General features: G+C 48.1%; 1 protein-coding gene across 50 annotated transcripts in view; it reads right to left on the reverse strand.

The window, feature by feature from the left end:
* The window catches only part of MICAL2 (microtubule associated monooxygenase, calponin and LIM domain containing 2), a 241431-nt gene that overhangs the window by 104899 nt on the left and 118384 nt on the right, over positions 1-18148 (reverse strand). For 43 of the 50 annotated variants that reach the window (XM_077963306.1, XM_077963302.1, XM_077963300.1 and 40 more), the window contains 2 exons: positions 12800-12868; positions 9143-9292 (listed from right to left, as the gene is read on the reverse strand). In XM_077963306.1, the coding sequence (XP_077819432.1) occupies positions 9143-9292; positions 12800-12868 (219 nt within the window). Of the gene's footprint in view, positions 1-4649; positions 4776-5997; positions 6100-6337; positions 6557-7607; positions 7731-9142; positions 9293-12799; positions 12869-18148 lie in introns of all 50 variants that reach the window. The other 7 variants (XM_028833652.2, XM_015114850.3, XM_015114851.3 and 4 more) reach the window with 3 other exon arrangements.

The raw sequence follows: 18148 nt of genomic DNA on the forward strand, positions 1-18148 counted from the left end.
CCTGAGATTTATCCTCCTACCAGATCAAAGGCAGATTGCCCCAGACAAAACTTCCCAGCATTTCCCTGTTTCCTTCTACTATGCAAATCTCTAGAGTAAACCCTGCAAATCCAGTTTTAAAACAAACACCCCCAAGGGTAGAGAAAGCTCCTTTTAAAATGCTCGGTGATCTTCTGACCCTGGAGGACTGAGGGGCAATTCCTAGCCCAGTGAAGGCCACCCCCAGCCCCCGCCCCGCCCCGACTGCCCAGCTGTGCAAACGCTCAGTGCCTTCTTGTTCTTGCAAGAGCTCACCAGCATGGCAAACAGCCAGCAGCCAATAGCCATCCCATGGGCCAGATCAGCAAAGTGGCCTCCCTTCTGGAAAAGCGAAACTAACTAATGGCTGATAGGGAGCCGAGATCACAGAAGAGGGCTGGTTGATGGGATGGTGCTGGGGACATAAAACTGGGCATAGGTCTCACAGTCCACAGCCTGGAAAGACAGACTCTGCCAAGGATCTGAGCTCCCCATGAGAGCCCTCAAGACTCCCTGTGACCATTCAGGCCAAGAAACCCACAGCACCACTCTGAATTTTACAGTGGAATATCAATCTGAGAGAGTGGGCAAGTGGAGTCTGAAGGCAGAGCCCTGGCTCCCTGTCTTGGAGTCAGCAACTCAAGTTTGCATCCCTGTGAGTAACAAGCGCTCCTCATAGTAAGTTTGGCTAAGTCAGTTCCCATGAGGAGATGATTATTCCTGCATCCTCGGAATTGGCGTGGAAGACCCTAGGGCAGGAACAGAGACACGCTGCCTGTCAGGAAGTTGCCAAGGACTAACCATCAGTTTCCACGTGCATTTTTCTTCCTCTTGCTCCCCTGAATTCAGGCAAACTTGGGTCAATTGAGCAAAAAGAACAGCCCAAAATCTGTTTGGAAGAAGCATTAAGACCCCAGGCTCTAGGACAGAAGCTCCCTGAGCTGCACCAGGATAGAATAAATCTGTTTATCACCAAGTCATCACCTACTTTAAGGAACAGCCAGTTCTCTCCCCAAAGAAGGTTGTGATTCTGCCAAATTCTGCATGTGCAAAGCCCAGTGCTGAATCAACGGTGGAGCAGAGTTTGGGGAGGGAGGGAAGTCAAGGCAATGGGTGAGGCTGGCAATATCCTTTCTAAGACTGCTTGAAACTAGAAACTCACCACTCCATCCATAGCTGCCTAAAATGGACTCACAGTGTGACCTGCATGAGCCTGCAAGTGTAGGTACTCAGAAAAACTGAGGCACAGAGAGGCTAAGTGACTTGCCCAAGAGTCCATTCTAAGAGTTCCTCCACCATTCCCAGCCATACTGTGAAAGAAACATTAGCCAAAAATTAAGATGTTGGAAGCTGTCAAAATAGTCCAATTACATCATCATCTAATGACCAATGCTGGCTTGGGAGATTGAATTTTTTAAAAGAACAAAAATAGGGCAATTGTTCTACCACAACTGGGGAGAAGCAAGGAACAAAGCTGTAGAGTTGGGGAGAGCAGATCTGGGGTTGGACCCCAAAGCCCTCCCTGTCCCTGAGTGTGGGGGTTTACATGGACACAGCCTCTGGGCCTCTGACAAGGCCTCCATGCACACGTGGCTTCTGCAGGACACAGGAGAGCACTGGCCTGGGAGTTGGAACACTGGGCTCCAGTCTCCTCCCTGAGCCTTTGCCTTATCTGTGACTCTGCTCCTGCTCAGTTCTCACGATCACAGGAAGAGCTCTCCAGCCCCCACCCAACCACTCCATTTAAAATCGCCACCCTTCCCTCCCCAGCATTCCAGGTCCCCACCACCAGCTCTAATTTTTTCATAGGAAATAGTGTCTTGCCCTCTAACACATTATATAATTTACTGATATAATATGTTGATTGCTGTAGGCTACTAGGGTGTAAGCCTCATTAGGGCAGGGATTTAACTCTTATTCATTGATGCATATCCTGACACCCTGAAGTGCCTAAACATTGGATTTTCATGCAGTAAATACTTGTTTACTGAGGGTGGCGGTTCACGTCTGCAGTCCCAGCTACTCAGGGGTGGAGGGCTGAGGTAGAAGGATCGCTTGAGCCCAGAAGTTTGAGGTTGCAGTGAGCTATGATTGCACCACTGCACTCTGGGCTGGGTGACAGAGAAAGACCCTGTCCTCCTGCCAAAAAAAAAAAATAAATTTGTTGAATGAATGAATGAATGTTCACACATTGGCTTTCGGAGTGACACTGGTGGAGAAAGCTCCTTTTGCAATGCTCAGTGCTCTTCCGACCCAGGAGGACTAAAGGGTAGCTCCCAGCCCAGTGAAGGGCGCCCCTGCCCAGCTGCGAAAACGCTCAGTGCCTCCTTGTTCTTGCAAGAGCTCACCAGCATGGCAAACGGCCAGCAGCCACGCCACAGGCCAGATCAGCAGTGGCCTCCCTTCTGGAGGAGAAAATTAACTAATGGCTGATAGGGAGCCGAATCTTCAGGGGAGGGCTGCCTGAAGAGCCAGAGACAGCGGCAGGCAGGGCCTCAGCAGGAGTGAAGATGATGTGATGGGGACACGCTTAGTGGCTGCAAGCATCTCTGCCTTACCCAGCAGCTGTGCATGCTCCCAGCAGGCTGCTCCCTGCCCTCTTAGAAGGATCCAATGCCCAGTGGAAACCAAGTCAGGGTATTTCAGAGGTGTAGGGGCTTTTTTTGCAGCAGTTCTGGCCCCAACAGTGACCATGCCAGACTTTCCTGGGGATGAGAGAAAGGCAGGGACAAGAGACGGCCTTGCCTGGTCCTACCCTGAAGGGCCTAGGCAGCTGGAGGGGACTGGGCCAGAGAGAAGCAAGGTGTGGGCCTGGCTGACCAACTACGGGCACAAGCCACTGCCTGGTCTGTGCCCAAGTGCCTTCTCCCCTCCCACCATCCTGCCAAGGGTGCCATGACCTTTTCCCATAGCAGACAGTATGTGCCTGGGGAAGGCACCTTTCCCTAACTGGGCAAAAAGCCTACCCTGCAACCTTGCTGATGGTGATGACAAAAGTGCCTGTCTCCACCCACACAGCTCACTGGAACGTGAGCCCAGAACCACTCTTACTGAGGTAAAGAGGCCCAGATAGGTCAGGAGACTTAAGGTCAAACAGCCGGCCTGTGGCTGACCTGGAGCAGGTGGCTGGGGATCTTGATATGCTGAACATGGCTATTTTCAGTGGCATTGAAGATCATGTGTGTGTTTCTCTGTGTTACCCGTTTCTGGGGTGCTTCCCATTCACATTGGGGGCCTCAGATGGGGAGGGGCTGGTAAGATTCCTTGTTCCTTTCTTATGGACTCTACCTACACCATTCTCCTCACAGAGGTGGGGGCCAACAGGGGTGGGACCCCTAATTACACACCAAGAGGCAGTTTCTAATTTTTCACTAATGCAATAGCATGGAGCTGGTTTGTGCACCAGTTTAACAGCACAGAAACAGACCAGCACTCCTTCTGGCAGTGGCACATTCAGCATGACACACAGAGCCTCGGTGGGAGCCAGACACACTGGCTGTGAACAGAGAAGCACAGTTGGCGGGGTGGAGTGGGGGAGACTCCAAACCTACTCCATGAGCAACAGCTCATGAGGTAGGCTTCACACCCATTTCTAGATTCATTCATTCCAGAGGCCAGGCTTCCCAGAAGACAGACTGTCTCCCACCCCAGCCTGGTATTGTTCTCCACACAGGAGGTAACAGGAGGACAAGTCAAACACGAAAAGCACTCCCAAACCCAGTCTTAATCATTGTTCGTGAGTGCATTTCATTAACTGCTTAACCAAAGTTAGCTCCCCACTCTTCTCATCCTCCATGCCGATCTCTGCACTACTGAGTCGTCCTTCTAGAACGGAGTAGATCCTGCAGTGGCTTCCTATGACCCAGAGGATAAAATGAAATTCCTTTATACAGAGTGGGCTCACTTCCACTCTCCATGCCACCATAAATGCTTTTATTCCCAAGTTCAAGTCACACCAGACATTCTATCTTTTCATGTCATGCAAGCTCTGCCTGCCTGCCTTTGCACAGGCTAGCCCCTCTCCAAAACGCCCTTGCCCTAAACTTCTCTCTAGCAAAATCCCCCCATGGAACCTTCAACAGTCACTCAGTTCCCATATTACCTTCTCCGTATTACCTCCCAGTCTTCTCCCCTCTCCATTCCTACAACCTTGCCCTTTATACCTCTTATAGAATGAATGGTGTTACGTTAAGTTTATCATGTGAAATTGCCATCTTATTAGGACAAAACAGGCAAGTTTCGGCAGTATGTGATGTGATATTTGGTATCATCAAAATGTCATTTATTTCTATGCTAATGTGCTATTTCCCATCTCAACTGTAGTAAGGGAACGGCACTACCCTCTCTGTTTTCTCAGCATCTGGCACGGAGGTTGGCATATGGTGGGCCCTGATTAATGCTTGCTGGATGAATGAGCCCTGTTTGGCAAGCTTCTGTACGCCGCCTGTTCTGCCGTGTTGTGTGCTCTAACACAAAACCAAAATCGAATCCAGCACTGTTGTAAAATATCTTACAAATTTTTATTCCAGCCAAGCCAGGCTCAAGATGTGTGTCTGTGCAGGTCAAGTGGAGCATGAGAACATCTGGGAACATGCAGGCAATGGGGAAAGCAAATTGTTCAGGACAACTACCTTTCTGGCAGGAGAAGCAGAGTCAATAGTTGATGGAGAGGAAGAAGCAGCTGGATCAGGAGACGGGAGGCAAGAGGGAGGAGACGGAGGATGAGTGTGAAACAGGCCTTTAGAGAGTAGTTTATTCTGCACAGAACAGAAATAGAAGAAACAAGGATTATCCCAGGAGTCACACCTGGTCATCATGCCTCGATCATGCAGTCCCATGCCTGTGCAATCAAGGGGGCAAAGAAAGGAGACCCATGTCTCTGGACAACACAGAAACCCCTGTCTTTGGAGCCAGAAAGGATTATCTGCCTCCTGGTTATACAGAATTCTGCTGCAACTATTCCAGCTCCCTTGTCACACCAAAATAGCTCATGCAGATTCAATCTGTTCCTGCCTACATCCGCCTCAGACACCAACGCCAATTACCAAAGCCCTCACCCTGGAGCTTGGTATGAAGTAGCAGCTGCGAGCTTAGGAGAGGAGAACCCTGGGCTGCTTTAGGGCAGGTGGCCACAGCAGGGGCCTCTATAGCTGCAGCAGGCAACTGTGCTAGCGTCCTGGCAGGCATGTGGAATCCTAAAAATGAACGAAGTGTAAAGCATCCTTCCCACACCAATGATTCCACCAAGTAGCAGAAGATGCAGGTCTGAAGGAGACTAAGTGAAAACAGCAGAGAGGTAAGTTCTAGGGACAGGCGTGCTGTGAGGGAGGGAGGACTTTACACATGCACCCACCTGCAGGATCTCATTATCAACTCATTTCCTCTTGAGCACACACTCTTCTTTTCGCAAATTTCCAAATAAGTACCTGGCTTGGAGGAGGCTGTACTTCCTAATTCTAAGGCAAAGCCATTCTTGTTGGCTTGAATTTATCCCATGGGGAAGTAGAGCTCCAGTTACCGCATATGGTTGGCCTCATCATTCAGTATCTTCCTGATCAGGGCCACAGGGAGATTTCTCTCCCACTCAAAAACATCACAAGCAACTGGGTAAAGGCACTGTGATTCTGCAACTGATGACTGTTTCCTCTTTGTGTTGACCCTTAGGAAGCTCAGAGCCTGCTTGGAAAATATCTAGGGTCTACTGGCTTGTGCTTCTGTTTAGTAATGCCTTTCTTGATCTAAGTTTACTTTCCTGTCTTAGTTTTCCCTTTCTCTTGATGTATTTACTTATTTTGAATCTTTGCATTTGGGTCTTTTTTAGATGCCAGCTTGTGTTATTTGATGGCTTGAAAAATAAATAGCTCCTCATGCTATAAAAGGAGGAAGGAGGAGAAAATTGAGCTCAGAGCCTGATTCAAGGTCACTTGGCTGGATGTCCAACATCTGGGTTCCTGGGGGCTCTGAAAGCCCCATGTTTACCTGCGGGAAATCCCCGTGTCCAAACATGGAGGCAAGGTGAGCCGCCTTCTCTTTAATGTTCTTTGTGTGAAATTCCCTGTTGGCCAAGTTCTGAGCCCTCTTCTGCAGTGAAGGTGAGAAAGGAGAAAGAAAAGAGAGAGAGTGACAGAGGCTGAGACAGTTGCTTCCAAGAAGTGGGTGAGGGAGGCAGCCGGGGGCCTTGTCTGCTCACCACACACAGCAGGATGGGAGACAGGGCATGGGCAGAGGGAGGAGGAACCCACCTGGGTAGGAGGAGGGAGGGGAAGAAAGGAAGTCACCCAGACGTGGACAGAGACAGGGCAAACAGTGAGTCTTTCACCTGGAGAATCTTTTCCTCCACTTGCTGCAGCCGCCACAGCACCCCGGAAAGAGCCTGTGCCCTCGGGCGGGTAGAAGGCAGGGTAGCGAAATTTTCTGTCCCACCCAGCTGTAGGTCAGACTTGGCTCTGGCTCTCCAGGGCCTGCTCAGGCACTCGCTGCCAGCAGACACTTGCTTGAGCTCTCTGAGCACATGCCCCGTCACGACCACAGAAGGGAACTGGGAAAGAGGGAAAATTAAGCTTCCTTCCCTACTGTGGCCCTTTCACACCCCCCGCCATGAGGGATCCCCCCATGAAGACCAGAGACAAAGGGCGCGCCAGGTGCAACCCTAAGTAAGATTCCAAACCAGCCCCAGGTGTTGACTCTCCACCACCTGCAGCAAAATTGCCTGGCCTCCTCATTCACAACACACGGTCCCGGGCCTCACCCCCAGCCCCTGAATCAAAACCTCTACAATGCTGGTTCTCAATCCTAGCTGCATATTGACATCTAGGGTACTTAAAAAAAAAAAGACCCAATTCTGGGGCCAACCTCCAGAGATTCCGATTGGATTGTTCTGGACTGGGCATGAGACATTGGTAGTTTTTTAAAAGCTCCGCAGGTGAGGCAGACAGACATAAAATTGCGGCATTGCATTCACACCGACCTTACTCAACCTCCACCACCTGGGAGCAACACACAAATCCTAATGCTGACCAGACAACTTTGTGGCTTATGGTCAATGATAGTGATTTGGTTCAGATTCCAAACCCAGGAGCACTACCTGCCATAAGCCACACTCCGTGACTGCCAGCTGCCTTCCTGCCCACTATGCAGGTCCTCAGCTACTCTGGCACCAGGAAGGCCTTTACCACATCCCAGCCTTACCCCTTCAATGGGTCCAGCCAAGTGGCCACCTGGGCCCATTCCAACATCACTTTTTCATTGATATGGAAATCAGCCTATTTGAATGGTCTGCAAATAATGCTTAGCATCATAGGGCATCATACAAAATATCCTGTGGTACAGTTTATTTTTCCCTAGCGGCACCATTGAGAACATGGTATTTGGTCAATTGATACCTCTGACTGGCTAAGGGATCAATAACATGTATTTTGTGATGTTGCATACTTGGTTATTCTTACCTATAAGTGTGGTGACATCAAGGTATGTCCAGAAAATCTACAATCAGCTCTACTTGTGGTGTGGGAAGAGCCACTGACCCCACCCCTCTGGATCAAAGTCCCCTCTGGCTTCACCAAAACAGCATCCACTGGAAGGAGCCCTACCTGCCTTTTCAGAGGAGGTGATGGGCTGGGTGTGGCCTCCTCCAGCTTGAGGCAGCAAGAGTGAACAGGAGGGCCAGAGGAAGAGCACAGGACGGGCTTACCTATCCCTGAGACACAGCGTTCCTGGGAGAAGAAAGGCGAGTCCAAAAAAGCAGCCACAGGAGACATGAAGGAAAAGGTGAGTCAGATTGAGAGGCTCAGAAGGAGGAGAGAAGAGGAGCAGGGAGACAAAGTTTGCAAGTGCAGAGGAAGCACTGGGCTGAGCTCCTGCAAGCCAGGCCCAGCTGGGAAACTTGAGCCCTGGCTCCCTGTCCATGTGAACAGCAAGTCCTGGAGTCCCCTTCTCATGGACAATGTGTGAATCCCAGGGTGGCTTTGCTTTTGGCTCAGACACAGGGCCTTAAGCAGGCACTGTCAGAGCCCGTGCCAGGCCAGGGTGGCTGGCCCAGGAGTCCACCTGGAAACAGAAGAGCTTCCTGCACACTCAAGGACAGGGATGCTCTGGTGCTTCCGATGGAATTGAGCCCTCATCAGCACTTGGGGACTGTGAGGGACCAAGCCTCCAGAATGGGCAATCAAGACAATTTGTGGAGAATTACAAGTCTCAAGGAAATGACCCCTTATAATAAAATCCCTTCCCTTCCTGGAGAAGGTCAGTTCTCCCAGGAGGGACACAGTCCACATCAAGACTAAGGAGACATCTATGGTTGCCTCTAAAGCTAATTAACTATAGAGTCTCATTCTGTCATGTGACAGGCGTTCACCACAGAAAAACCAAATCTCTTTTCCCAAGCTTCTGTAATGTGAAAACAGCACCCTAAAGGAAGTTCAGGGGAGCAAACGGAACCACGAGGCACAGACCTCGGAGCCAGAGTCAGGAGGAAGCCTACAGCCTGATGCAGCATTCCGTCTCCTCCAACCTCACACTGACCCCCATCAGACAAAACAGCCCTGCCAGGCTGACCCTGGTGCAGGGAGAGAGGGGAGGGCCAGGAAACACCTGGGAAGATGGCCTTCAATACTGTGAGCTCGGACTCAGTTCCTCTGGTTTGGATGGATCTTCTCACTGTAGACTTTGTACTTTCCCAGCCAGCCAGCCTCTCAAAGCTCCCTCAAACTGTATCATCTCAAAACTGGCTGCAAACCAAGTCATGGTTGGAAAGCAAAACCAAATTAGGGAATGGATTTATTTAATGCAGAACAACCATCAGCAAACTAGGCCCATGGGCCATATCTGGCCTGCTCCTGTTTTTTGTAAATAAAGTTTTATTGGAACACAGCCAGGCTCATTTGTTTAGGTATTGTCTACTGCTGCTTTCCGACTATAATGGCAGAGTTGTAACAGACAGTAAGGCTTCCAAAGCACTAAAAAACTGCTATCTGGCCTCTTATAGAAAAGTCTGTTGACTCCTGATCTAGAAGGAGTCTCCTTGAGACCAGGCCTGGCTGGCATATCTGAAGTCTACCAGTAGCCAGAACATTCCTGCTGAAAAGTCACCAGGAAGTCAGTCCAGTGAATATTTGACGTGACTCACTTGCTTCATGAGTGAGGGGTTCCGAGTGCTCTCCTCAAACTTGGCCAGCAGCTGATTCGCCATGGACTTGACTTTGTTCTGATTTCCACCTTCTTTACTGCTCCCACACTCTTGATTGGAGCCCACGCTACGGCTGGAAAAGTTTGAAGGCTGCAAAGGTTGAAACGGGACACTGATGGTTGGATCCTGGAATCCAGATATCAGAAAGCAGACTTGGGGACTCAGGATGTGGGACTAGTTTCCTGCAGAAGGGCTCCCTCCATGGTCTGAGGAAGGGAGGCACAGGCAGCAGGGCCACCTGCAGAGGCAATGCTCACAGGAGGGATGCAGGTTTCCAAAGGATGAGCACAGCTAGGCTTGGGAGCCAGGCGGTTGGGGTTTGAATCCCGACTCTCATTTCTTAGCCCTGTGATGTTGGCGATTTACTTTACTTCTGTGACATTTTTTCATGTATAAAGTGAGAACAGTAATCTATTTCACATGATTACTGCAAAAACCAAATATAATCATGAAGTGTTGAACAAAATGGTTTTCAAAAATACATCATCTGGCTGAGAAGAGGAGAAGAGTGGGGGCGGGGGGACAATGAAGGAAGCAGGGTTGGGGGTCACTCAGGCAAGGCCTGGGCTCTGGAGATCTTTCTCCACTCCCCTCTGTAACCACCCCCAGCTTTAACCAGCCCTGTTCTATTTTTGCTATCTTTTTAAAGAAAACTTTTAATTTAGAAACAATTTTAGATTTACACAAAAGTTGCAAAGATAGCACAGACTGTCCCTGCATACCCTTCACCCAGCTGCCCGCGGTGTTAAATCTGGAATAATTGCTCCTGTCATCAAGATTGAGAAATTAACATTGGCACAATACTATTAACTAAATTATACACTTTATTCGGATTGCATCAGTTTTTCCACTAATATCTTTTTTCTGTCCCAGGATTCAATCCAGGATCCCACACTGCATTTCATCATCCTGTCTCCTTGGTTTCCTACAAACTCTAACAGTTTCTGTTACAGAATGACACTTTTTGAAGGGTACTGAGCACCTGTTTTATAGCAAGCCCCTCAATCTGGGTTGGTCTGATGTTCTCTCATGATTAGACTTCCAGGAAGGACACCACTGAGGTGAAATGATCTTCTCATTCCAGTACAGCAGGGTGCATGATATCAACGTGACTTATAGGTGGTGATGTAGACCTTGGTCATTTGGTTATGCTATTTTATAAAACGGAGTTCCATATAAGATTTCTCTAGCTCAGCCGGGTGTGGTGGCTCAAGCCTGTAATCCCAGCACTTTGGGAGGCCGAGACGGGCGGATCACGAGGTCAGGAGATCGAGACCATCCTGGCTAACCCAGTGAAACCCTGTCTCTACTAAAAAATACAAAAAAAACTAGCTGGGCGAGGTGGTGGGCGCCTGTAGTCCCAGCTACGGGGGAGGCTGAGGCAGGAGAATGGCGTAAACCCAGGAGGCGGAGCTTGCAGTGAGCCAAGATCCGGCCACTGCACTCCAGCCTGGGAGACAGAGCGAGACTGTCTCAAAAAAAAAAAAAAAAAAAAGATTTCTCTAGCTCATCTGCTAACAGTAAAAAATTGAAAATGACCAGTGTTTACTAAGAACGTCTGTTCCCCCTTACTGCGGGATCTCCTCCCACAGGCCTCAGAAGTATAAATGGTGCTGCCACAGCAAATGGGTAGTAAGTTTTCCCAAGGACACCAGGAATGTCCCTCACAGGAAGAGACATTCTCACGACAACAAAGTTGTGTTCATTTAGAAGAAATTCACCAGAAAAGGCAAGCTATAGTTAATTTTTTAAAAAAGATCCCTAGGTGTGGCAGCCCCATGGAAACCTTTTATGTGGAGCCACTCTGAGTATCGGACAAACACAAACTGAAGAGGCACACCCTCCTTCAAAGTGAAATGTAACTGTGCACAACAGTGCAGGCTTGAGTGGGAAGGGGTATGCTTACTTGAGTGATCACTGTTTGTACAAGACCTGGCCCAGGACAGTGGGCCAGATAGGCCAGCACTTTCAGACATCAACGGGCCTACAAATCACCAGGAAATCAATCCTCAAAAGCAGATTTGCTTTCCGTAGGTCTGGGGTGGGCCCTGAAAGCCTGTACTTCTAACAAGAAACCAGCTGCTGACTAACAAGACTCCCCTAAGCTGGATCTTGGATCACATTTTGAGTAGCAAGAATTTAGAAAGAATATTGCTTTGTTAAAACTGAGTTTAAGCAAACCGTTGCCCTAGGAGACTGTCCAGGGCCATCTCAGAAAGGGTAGACACAAACCAGATTTCTTCCCACTCCAACTCCTGTCTTGCCAGTAACAGAAACAACACTCACATACCCTTACATAAGCCACGGGTGAAAGGCAGGAAAAGACTGCCTGAGACAAAGTGTACCCAAGGGAAGCTTCTTGGGAACAGGCAAGAGCAAATCCCATGTCCTGAAGCTAGAGAGCCAATACCCGTAATCTGGGAAATGGAACGTGTCTGTAGCCCCGTGCAGCCTCTGCTTCCTCTCTGTGTCTCTATTTGCTGGCCTCTTGCTTACACCACAGCCAAGAGGTGGAGAAGCAACAGTGCTTCTCGAAGTGCACCTTCAAGAAGCTCTAGGCAAATGTTCAACCCAAGGTGTTTTGAACTCATTGGGTAGAATGGGTTTGTTGATATTTTAAGATGTGAACTGAACCTGTTTTCCTTTGTCAGTGCTTCCCTTTGACCATCACAGATAATGGGTTGACTGGCTGGCTGCTGCTTTCCCCAAGGTGAACCTCATGACTTTATTTATTATAAAGCTCACTGTTGTGAGATGCAGCAAGTCAGACATGAACAACCATGTCAGCAAATATACGGCAATAAAAACTCTTTGACCATAAACAGTAGAAAAGTCCCTTCTACCTCCTATCCATCGGATATCAATGTATTATACAGCTCATCCCTCATGCCTCTGTGTCATCATTTTGAGGTCAGCCAGCAGGCTGGCGAAAGCTGGCATCCCACACTTCGCTGACAATATGCATGCTTATGGAGTTGGAATGTTTTTTTTTTAATGATGTGTATATCTCAGGTCTCTTTTAAAAGCTGCCCAGGGAAGCAGGAACTGATACTCCTTCCGCTTGATCAATTTTTCAGAAGCAGGTGAGAGATTCAGGCTCTCCTTTGACAAAGTAACCTGTAATTTTCTTCTTTCACCAGAAGGTGGCACTTGTGGGCACCAGGACATTTGCCTTAAAGACTAGAAGCAAAGGAAACGCAAAAGGATACAAATGATGATTGGGAGAAAAGTGGGAGTGCTGATGCCTCTTTACTATTTACTATTAATAGTGGTTGTATATTGATTAGCATGTATCAGATACCACGTTCATCTTATTCATCTTTAAAAGTCCTGCAAAGTTTCATGTATTTCAAGTGTATCATTGCATGTTACAGACAAGAACATCCTGGGAGGTTGTGTTTCTCAAGGTTACATAGCTATTAAATAGTGAAGCGAGATCCAAAACCCCAACTGTTTTTCCATCACGCCAAGTTTGGAACCCAGTGGTTCATGAGAGAGGGAAGGAACAGGGCCAGGCTGCTATCACAGTGAGGCCGCCTGTGGCCACTGGTTGTCAGGAAACAAGCCTCTGTTTAAACCCACACTGTGTACACAAACCTCGTCCAGGTTATTGAAGCCCTTCCGCCTCCGTTTGTTCATGTCATTCTCTCCGATTTGACCATCCACCTGCAATGGCCAAGAAAGCAGGGTGAGCTCAGGGGGCCACGAAGGGCTAAGGGCTTCAGTCCCACTAAGATCCCTGAGGGTATAGGGCTGGCTTTGAGCTGGTGCTGTGGATGTGTCCCTGCCCACAAACAGCTGTCAGCCTACAGGCAGGCATGGTAGTAAATTACTCTGCACTGTGACAAATGCTGTCACAGAGTTTTGTTTAGGCATAGTGGAGAGAACCTCACGCCACCTAGCAGCCAAGGCTTTGTCAGAAGGGGCCAGAATTACATCCCAAAAGATCTTCATGAAATATCAAAGCAAAAAGAATCCCAGTGACATAAGCAGGACAGGGATGATCTCCATTGCAATGTGGCCTTGGGCTCGGAGCAGTTCAATGCTTTGCCCAAGGCCACAGCCAGGTCTGCTGATGCTTTCAGTGTGCTGCCTTATGGAGACCACCTGGGGTCTCTCTGCACCCAGGGAGCCTCTCTCCTACAAGAGGGTGACCGGGTTCAACTTACATGGACTCTCAGGGCTCAAATAAGTTGCCCAGGGATTTGATGGCAAATCAAGTCTGCAATTCAGTCAGCATCACAGATACTAGTAAACAGTATTTTATTAACTTCAAATAAGCATTAATTATAGCCTGATGACTAGCCTGACCATACAGTCTGGTTTGCTGGAGGTGGGGGTAGTTCTGATTTACTGCTGTTTAGCCCCAGCCTAATTGTTAACAGTGCCCCCTTCACTGTCAGAAGTCTCCTGGTTTAGATGACACATGACATGGTTGCCCTATGAGAACTCCTCACAGCCCACTCTCTGCTGCCTGAATCTGGACATTGAAATCCAGAAAGCCCTGCTCTACCCAAGCCCGTTACATCACCCTGCAAGGGCTCCCTGAGGGCACTCAGCTGTCAGGCTTGTCTCCTCAGGGAATGAGCAGAACTCTGGAGGCCGAGCTGATGCTATGGCTGGAGTAGGAAAGACTGAATTTAGTAACTCCTCTGTACCCATGGGTAAGTCTACCCTTGTCGCTGGGCTAGGGTCCACCTAGGCTCCCCCATCCTTTTCTAGGGTAAGACCTCTCTGCTACCAGTCTTCAGCCACTGGAGCCTTCTCCAAAGAGCAAGCTCTGTCAGAACCAGGGAGCCATGTCCCACTGACCATAGATCGCTTCTTCAGGGAGCCTCCTACTGTCTCAGAGGGGCCCTCCATCGCAGGCCCACATTAAATCCAGTCTTTCTACCATTTTAGATGCAGGGGGAAGTGCTGCAGACCACCTGCTCACCTCAAACCCAGGCATACAGCCCAATCAGCCCCATAAATCCTAATCTACCCAATCACAGGAGGATTCTTTCACCTCCGGGTTGTTCTGAAACAACAACCCTAGGTATAGGTGCCCCAAACACAACCCAGTATGCACCCCCTCCCTCCAATGGAAAGCACCTGTCTCTTGTCCTCTTCTTCATCCCCTGCCCTCTCCCCACATTTACCAGCACCAGATTGTTTTGTTTTTAAAGACAAGATCAACCATAGTTTAGTCCATTGATATTTGCTCAAAAATTTGCCCCAGGCAGCACAAAACAACACATCAAAGGGACCTGCCTTCTCTTGAACATTTTCCTCAGCTTCTAATAAATCATTATTCTGTGAATGGAAATGATTTTAAGCCAAAAGCTTGGGCAAACACCAAGAGAAACAGATGACCTTATTTGCAACAATGTTGGGTCTTAGAGGAACAGGCTGTCTGGACCCCCAGCTCCACAGCCTGGGAATGCTGCTCTGGCCAGCCCAAACCTGGGGCCTGTGAAAGTACAGAATGTCCTACCCAACAAGAATGCTTCATGCATAATCTTAGGGTTTTCTGGTGTGTGTGTGTGTGTGTGTGTGTGTGTGTGTGTGTGTGTGTGTTTTGGTTTCTACATTAAATGAGGATTTGGCTTTTCCTCCAAAGGGTAAAACATTTTACTCTCTTTTGTACTCAACAAGTGGGACTGTTCCACTGGAGCCTAGATAGATTGAAGACAGCCATATTAGCCATGGGCTTATGAAGGGCATTCCTGGGAAGGACGTACCCAGCCAGCAGCTCCTAAGAAGACTCCAAATCCTTCAGGGGGAATAAAGGACATGGACAGGGACAGCCTCAGCCTCTCTGACCCACCCTGATCCATGGGACAACCAAATGTAGTCTATGGAAAAGTTAGCAACACACATATCCGAATGGTTTCTACTTTTCTTTATGAATTTAACACTGAAGCACTGACTAAGAGCTAGGCTAAAACAAAAAGGTTAAGAACATTCGAACCTAGAGATTTATCTAATTTCTTCTTATCTGTATATCTATATTTGTGAACCATAATTGCTTCAGTACTCCCTTTTCCTCAGACCCTGTTTCACTCTACAAAGAATTGAAAGTACAAGAAGAAAGAAAATACTTATTGTGCCCAAAGAGAACATGAGAATAACTAACTTACGTTCTTTTCCCATTAAGGTTTCCAGCTCTTCCGCCCTAAGAACACTTTCTTATCATGATTTCCCAATGATTTGAAAGAGTCTATATACCAAAAGGCATTTATTAAACTAATTTATTTTCCTATAAAAAAATCAAAGATGTAGATCTGCCAATCTGAACATTTATTTGATCAGCACAAGATAACCATGTTACCATACTGCCCGAGTTAATGAGATTTTAGCTCAAAGCAAACAAACTTTATATTTAGTTAGCTGGTATAGCCTAGCCCAGGAATAATTTAGATATGGGTCATAGGAGGAGAGGTTGGCCATTGCAGGCTATGGTTTTGTTGATTTGGGCAGCAGCTGTGATAGTTGGGAAGATGGCCAGTGATATCAGCAAGAGAGCTCTTTCTTCAAGGAATCATGGATTTGAGTATTGGTACTAATTATTTCCCAGCTGTGTGATCTCAGGAAAACCATCCAACTACTCTGACTTCAGTTTCCTTAACTCTAAGAAGAGATCTTCTATTGTTTAGTTCATAAGCTGTTGTGAGAGTAATGAAATCACAGACATAAAACACTTCTTAATCTATAAAGTGCTAGACAGTAGTCTCCCCTCATCCATGGCAGATACGTTCCAAGGCCCCCAGTGGAAGCAAGAAACCGTGGATACTGCCAAACCCTAGATATGCTGTTTTTTTGACCTAGTGACTGAGACAGCTAAGGTGACTAATGGGTGGGTAGCGAGTGCACCATGGATATGCTGGACAAAGGGATGATTCACATTCCAGGCATGATGGAGTGGGATGCTGTGAGATTTCATCATGCTACTCAGAATGGTATGCAATCCAAAACTGTGAATTGTTTCTGGAATTTTCCTTTTAATATTTTTGGACCATGGGTGAACACAGGTCACTGAAACCTTGGAAAGCAAAACTGCAGATAAGGAGGGTACTACTGTACAAGTATTAGACACTATTGGTGAGGTCAGTGTTAGTTACAGAATTTTATTTTATTTATTCTCTTTTTGGGGACAGGGTCTTGCTGTGTTGCCCAGGCTGGAGTGCAGTGGTGTGATCTTGGTTCACTGCAACCTCTGCCTCCCGGATTTAAGTGATTCTCATGCTTCAGCCTCCCAAGAAACTGGGACTACTGGTGTGCACCACACCGCAGGTTAATTTTTGTATTTTTAGTAGAGACAGGGTTTCACTTTGTTGGCCAGGCTGGTCTTGAACTCCTGGCCGCAAGCAATTCGCCCACCTCGGCCTCCCAAAGTGCTGGGATTACAGGCATGAGACACCGTGCTTGGCAGAGTAACAGAATTTTAAACATCTGAATTCTACTTCTGGCTTTGACATTTACCACCTACATGACTTATCAAAATGTAATTTCCCCAAGTCCAAGTTTCCCCATCTAAACATTGGCATGAAAATGTGTTCCCAGCCTTCCTCCAAAGGTGACAAGAGCAAATGGGATGTATATGAAAGTGTTTTGTATGCTATAAAGGGCCCTATTGATTGTGGTTGCAGTACAGAACCAAGTGTTCAAGCCAGATCGCTTTACTCATCTTTTGAGAAAATAAGTGTCTTCATTTAACCATCATTTCTAAAGGAAGAGAACTATCATTTACTGAGCACCTTCCACCTGCCAGACACAGTGCTCAGACCTGTGGCACACATTTGCTCGCCTCATCTTTGCTGCAATACTATGATGTACACGTTGTTACCCTCATTTTTCAGACAAGCAAAGGAGCTTTCTGAGAGGCTAGAACATTTGCCAAATCCCCAGCAGATGTAAATCTGTGTTTGTCTGCTTGACTTCTAACTGCATTCCCAATCTGTAAATCAGCTCTGAATCCTGGACTGAGACTGCAGGGAGAAAAGGGGAGAGAACAGCTTCAGCCATGACCTGCGGGCACCTGGAGGGGTACTCCAGGGCCCTGTGCTGGCCTGGCCTTGGAAAGCGGCACCCTTGACTCCCCCAAGGCTTCTTTAAACCTCTGCAATGAGAAGTCCTGGAAACCTAGTGGGAAGCTTTGGCTGCTGGGTGTGTGGTTCTGTGAGAGAAGTCGGGGAAGTGAGGTGAGAGGAAGTTCATAAGGCAGGGTCCTTGCTTGTTTCGTTCACTGCTGCAGCCCCCGTACTGAGGAGAACTCCACCTAAAATAGGCCCTCGAGAAATGGTTGTCGAATGAGTGGATGGAAGGAAGAGGCACCTTCGCACATAATGCCACCCGGCTCTTCAGAAAGTGTCTGTGCAGGTGGCTCAGGAAGAGGAGGGTTGGGAGGGGAACCTGGACCACTCAGACCGGACACTGAAAACGTCCGTCACATTTTGTGAATGCCACTCTGTCAGGGACCAGTGCTGGAGGATGAGGAGGACCTGGCTGAGCAGGATCAAACCTGGGGCCACCCACCTGGCTTCTGGGATGAGCTCTCCAGGGACAAGCGACAACTTCTGTTTTATCCCCTGGAGTGGGCTCAGGATGGGACAAAAAGTAGTGCTCTGCATATGTGTACAGTAATGACCATAGTGGCCATAAGTACAGGTGTCACCATGTATGGTAGGTCTAGGAGAGTACGGGTGGGTATTGTGAGTCTGAAGGTGTATGTCTGTGTGTGTGCCATGCACACAGGAATGATAGACGCCATGGTTATATGTTCAGGTGTCACCTGCATGCACGATGATAAGAGCCCTGGAGCCCCCAGGAACTGTCCCTTGCTATGAGGCTTTTAGATGCTCACCAGAACCACAGACAGATCTGCAGAAGCAGACCAAGGGCCTTTTAAGGGAAAATATAGTCCCCAAGTTCTCCTTTTTCCAGGCGTGGGCTGCCCAGTTTTCA

This window comes from Macaca mulatta, chromosome 14 (genome assembly GCF_049350105.2).
Source record: "Macaca mulatta isolate MMU2019108-1 chromosome 14, T2T-MMU8v2.0, whole genome shotgun sequence".
Taxonomy (NCBI): domain Eukaryota; kingdom Metazoa; phylum Chordata; class Mammalia; order Primates; family Cercopithecidae; genus Macaca; species Macaca mulatta.